This window comes from Peromyscus maniculatus, chromosome 7 (genome assembly GCF_049852395.1).
Source record: "Peromyscus maniculatus bairdii isolate BWxNUB_F1_BW_parent chromosome 7, HU_Pman_BW_mat_3.1, whole genome shotgun sequence".
Lineage (NCBI taxonomy): Eukaryota > Metazoa > Chordata > Mammalia > Rodentia > Cricetidae > Peromyscus > Peromyscus maniculatus.
In genome coordinates, this window is record NC_134858.1 from 15,913,660 (window position 1) to 15,918,944 (window position 5,285).

The window sequence follows — 5,285 nt, forward strand, 5'->3', positions numbered from 1 at the left end:
TTAATATTAACTTTAAATATCAATGACATCAATTCTCCAATCAAAGGGTACAGGGTAACTGAACTGAACAAAATGCAAAATCCATCTATGGTTATCTACAAGAAATATATCTTAGTTTCAAAGGAAGTTATCACATTAGAGTAAAATGATGAATAAATATGCTCCAAACAAGTGGAATTAGGAAGCAAACAGAAATTACTAATCTGAATATCTTGAAAATAGACTACAAACTAAGACTAGTCATAAGAGATAAAGAGGGATACTTCATTCCAAGGGAACAGTTAACCAAGAAGACATTATTATCCTAAGTGTGTGTGTGTGTGTGTGTGTGTGTGTGTGTGTGTGTGTGTGTGTATGTAACAAACACTGGCAATCACAATTTCTTTAAAAATGTAGTACTAGTTTAAAGACAGGTTCAAAGAACAATAGTATTAGTTTCCCTAATCACATTACCTAGTCAGTCTCAAGTTCTTTGCTACCCAAGCAGTGTCAGGTAAGGATTCCATCTCATGGAGTGGGCCTTAAATTCAATCAGAAAGTGGTTGGTTATCCCCAAAATGTTTGTGCCACTGTTGTACCATTTTAAATTGTGGGATTTTAAGTTATGTCTCCTCTGGTAATATGCAGATTACCTTCCAATACCATGAGCACTATTCAATAGGGGTTAAGGCTCTGAATAAGTAACAGCTCTTCTTCTCCATGTTCAATGATATATACAAGGGTTGTCTTCAGCAATAGGACATTATCATCAACTTGTAGAAAGCAACCAATAGGTTTAACAATACTCTAAGATATTGGCAAGTTTCCATAGGGCCCCTTTGGCCAAGGTTCAACTAGGGCTGTCCATTCCTGGCACAAGATGTTTCAGTTGGTGATAAAAGACATCTTGTTGTGGCATTGTCTGCCCCATTATGGTGACTCCATTTAGATTCTGTTCACACATGTGTATATTTTAAGAAGCTTCTACAGTAGTAGGTTTCCATATGACCAAAGAGCCCTTAATGTTAGTTGTAGTTGTACCTCTTGTATTCCTTCTCTTACTCCTCTCTTCCAGACCCCTCTCCATTTTATCCCACAGCTCCAATATCTTCTCTGTCACTACATAACTTGATATAGAATTTTTCGTTCCTTGAAATGTCCTTTTTTCTCACTGTGGTTGCCTACTCTGTACTGAACCTCTGTAGTTATATGTATTATAATACCTCTTTAAAATGCTTAAAATCTAGCATAAGATAAAAAGTACAATATTTGTCTTTAGGGGTCTGCATTTCCTGAATCAGGTTGAGTTTTTCCAGATCTATCCATTTACCTGTGAATTTTATAATTTCATTTTTAACAGCTGAAATATATTCCATTGTATAAATATACCACATTATCTTTATCCATTCATCAGTTTATAGACCCCCTAGGCTTCTTTCAGTTTCTCTGACTATTATCAAAAAGGCACCAATGAACATAGATAAACAAATGTCTCTTTACTAGGATGTAGACAGATATATTTGCATATATACCCAAGAGTAGTGTAGCTGAATCTTCAAGGAGATCTATTCCCAGCTTAATGAAGAACTACTACATGGACTTCTGTAGTGGCTGTTCAAGTTTGTACTTTTACCAGCATGAGCTGTTATTTTTTTAATTGATATTGACCATTCTGACTGGTGTGAGATGAAGTCTCAAAGTAGTTTTGATTTACATTTCTCTGATGTCTAAGGACAGTGCACATTTCTTTAAATGTTTCTCAGTGCTGCTTCATCTTTTGAGAACTCTCTTTTAGTTCTGCACCAATTTTTTTAATTTGTTAGCTGATTTCTTTATGTTCAGATTTTTTAGTTTATTATGGATTTTAGATATGAACCCTCTATTGGATGTGTAATTGGTAAATAATTATCCCATCCTGTAAACTGCCATTTTGCTTGAATGATGATGTTCTTTGCTGTTCAAAGGATTTTTAGTTTCATTAGGTCCTATTTATTAATTGTTGGTCATAGCACCTGTACTATTGTCCTCTTCAAAATATTTTTTCATATCCCAAGGGGTTCAAGACAATTTCCCAATTTCTCTCCCATCAGATTTATGATATCAAGCCTTGTGTTGTGGTTCCTCATACATCTGGAGTTTAGTTTTTGCAGTAGGATAAATATAGATATATTTGCATTCTTCTACATACAGCCATTTAACTTGACCAACACCATTTTTTGAAATGTCTGTCTTTTCTCCAGTGTGTATTTTTAGCTACTTGTAAAAAGTCAGTTATCCGAGAGGCGGAGGAGAGGGAGGAGGAGAGGGAAGAGGAGAGAGGGAGACCGCGGGGTGCTGGCGCCCAGGATTTCCCTCCTCCACAAGTAACGCGTCCCGGTGGCAGGCTGTGCGGTCGTCGCTGCCTCCTCCTCCTCCTCCCGGCGCCCGGGCGGCGGCGGCGGCGGCGGCGGCGTGCGAGGCGGCCGGAGGTGGAGATGGGAGAGGGCCCCCGCGGGTGTCCGCCGGCCTCGGCTGGCCACCTTCTTCTCCCCTCCCGCAGCGACCCGGGCCCGAGCGCGGCCGGACGGCAGATATGATGATGGGCTGCATCCTCGGGGGAGACCTTGATCTGGAGGAGGTGGGAATGGGGGGTGGACTGGGGGGAAGGGGAGGGGGCGGGGGGGGGGGAAGCAGGGGAATCTGTGGCTATTATGTGGAAGTGAATGGTGTTGTAAAATTAAAAAAAAAATTAAAAAAAAAGTAAAGAAAACAAAAGTCCAGCCATTAAATACACACCGGAAAACCCTCCAGAGCCTGTAAGCACAAGTGCCAGTCATTATGGAACAGAACACACCACAGTTGCCCCGACCTCTTCCACAAAGGGAGCACCGGTCAATTTTAACAGTCTTTCCATGACACCATTTGGAGGGTCCTCTGGGGTGACTCCTTTTGGAGGCACGTCTTCCTCGTTCTCAGTGGTGCCAAGTTCATATCCTACAAGTTTAACAGGTGGTGTCACTATATTTGTGGCCTTATACGATTATGAAGCTAGAACTACAGAAGACCTTTCCTTTAAGAAGGGTGAAAGATTTCAAATAATTAACAATACGGAAGGAGACTGGTGGGAAGCAAGATCAATTGCTACCGGAAAGAATGGTTATATCCCTAGCAATTATGTAGCACCTGCAGATTCCATTCAGGCAGAAGAATGGTATTTTGGCAAAATGGGGAGAAAAGATGCCGAAAGATTACTTCTGAATCCTGGGAATCAGCGAGGTATATTCTTAGTAAGAGAAAGTGAAACCACTAAAGGTGCTTATTCCCTCTCAATTCGTGATTGGGATGAGGTAAGGGGTGACAACGTGAAGCATTATAAAATTAGGAAACTTGACAATGGTGGATACTACATCACAACCAGAGCTCAGTTTGATACTCTGCAGAAACTGGTGAAGCACTACACAGAACATGCTGATGGTTTATGCCACAAGTTAACAACTGTGTGTCCAACTGTGAAACCCCAGACTCAAGGTCTAGCAAAAGATGCTTGGGAAATCCCTCGAGAATCGTTGCGACTAGAGGTTAAACTAGGTCAAGGATGCTTTGGTGAAGTGTGGATGGGAACATGGAATGGAACCACAAAAGTAGCAATCAAAACACTAAAGCCAGGTACAATGATGCCAGAATCTTTCCTTCAAGAAGCTCAGATAATGAAGAAATTAAGACATGATAAACTTGTTCCGCTGTATGCAGTTGTTTCTGAAGAGCCAATTTATATTGTCACTGAGTTTATGTCAAAAGGGAGCTTGTGAGATTTCCTTAAAGAAGGAGATGGAAAATATTTGAAGCTTCCACAGCTGGTTGATATGGCTGCTCAGATTGCTGATGGTATGGCGTATATTGAAAGAATGAACTACATTCACCGAGATCTCCGAGCTGCTAATATTCTTGTAGGAGAAAATCTTGTATGCAAAATAGCAGATTTTGGCTTAGCAAGATTAATTGAAGACAATGAATACACAGCAAGACAAGGTGCAAAATTTCCAATCAAGTGGACAGCTCCTGAGGCTGCACTGTATGGTCGGTTTACAATAAAGTCCGATGTGTGGTCATTTGGAATTCTACAGACAGAGGAGAGAGTGCCATATCCAGGTATGGTAAACCGTGAAGTTCTGGAACAAGTGGAACGAGGATACAGGATGCCTTGCCCTCAGGGCTGTCCAGAATCCCTCCATGAATTTATGAATCTTTGTTGGAAGAAGGACCCTGATGAGAGACCAACATTTGAATATATTCAGTCCTTCTTGGAAGACTACTTCACTGCTACAGAGCCACAGTACCAACCAGGAGAAAATTTATAATCCAAGTAGCTGTGTGCACAGATCTGCCAAAACACTTGTGTGAGTTCCTCATGCACAGGAATGAGAAGATACTCTTCACTCTGCATGTTTCTTGTGGTAAACTGGAATTCCAGATATGGTTGCACAAAACCACTTTTTCCCCCAAGTGTTAAACTCTAAAGTACCAATGACACATCTTACAACTTACTTCAGGGTCCAAAGAAAGCTAAGATATTGTGACTGTGGGTGATAGCATCGTAAGAAAGAGCAACAAGACTACTGTTTACTGGTCACTTTCTTTTCTTCCCAAAACTCAGAATTGCTAAAAGAAAACTATTTATTGATATGGACGAAACTTGGGCTGTTATACCGCTGTAAAATCTAAAATCAAAGAACTTCATGAGACCAAATAATTCCATTCCAGTTTTTAAAAATCTTGCATTTTTTTTCCTTAGAAGTTAGGTTTTTGTTTTGTTTTGTTTTTCTATTTAACAGTTGGCATGTAGTCTTAACACAGATCTCCTTTTGGGTGGAACGGGCCAAGTCTTCCAAAAGCAAAAAAATGGATTATAAACAGCATCAAAAACTTGATTAAGTGTTAGATCACAGCCATGGAATTTGGAAGCATAATACACTGTGTTCACATTTACTTCATAGAACTGGAAAGTAGAAAAACAGTTGTTTTTTTACTTCAGTCATTTCTTGAATTGTTCAGCTTAGAATAATAAGATAACCAGAAAGTGAGTTAATCTTTTGTAAGGTTGTATTGATTTTTTAAAGACAATGTACAATTGAAATTATACTATCCAGTCCAAGGGAAAAATCTTTTAATATTTGCATAGCATGAAAAATAAAAACCCATCATTTAAGCAGTCCATTTTTAAGAAATAGATGGTATACTATGAGGTGTTGCTAGTATGTTTTTATGGTGATGGGCTCCACAATAGAAAACATCACTAGATCAGGGACTTGAATGCACTTTGCTTGTAT

At 39.6% G+C, this 5,285-nt stretch overlaps 1 protein-coding gene across 1 annotated transcript; it reads left to right on the top strand.

Annotated features, from left to right (window-relative positions):
- Window positions 1-2,720: 2,720 nt before the first annotated feature.
- LOC102925295 (tyrosine-protein kinase Yes-like) lies at window positions 2,721-4,455 on the top strand. Its single transcript, XM_016005591.3, is given in 1 exon segment — window positions 2,721-4,455. A coding segment is annotated over 1 exon segment (1,446 nt). The 5' UTR covers window positions 2,721-2,870; the 3' UTR covers window positions 4,317-4,455.
- Window positions 4,456-5,285: the final 830 nt, after the last annotated feature.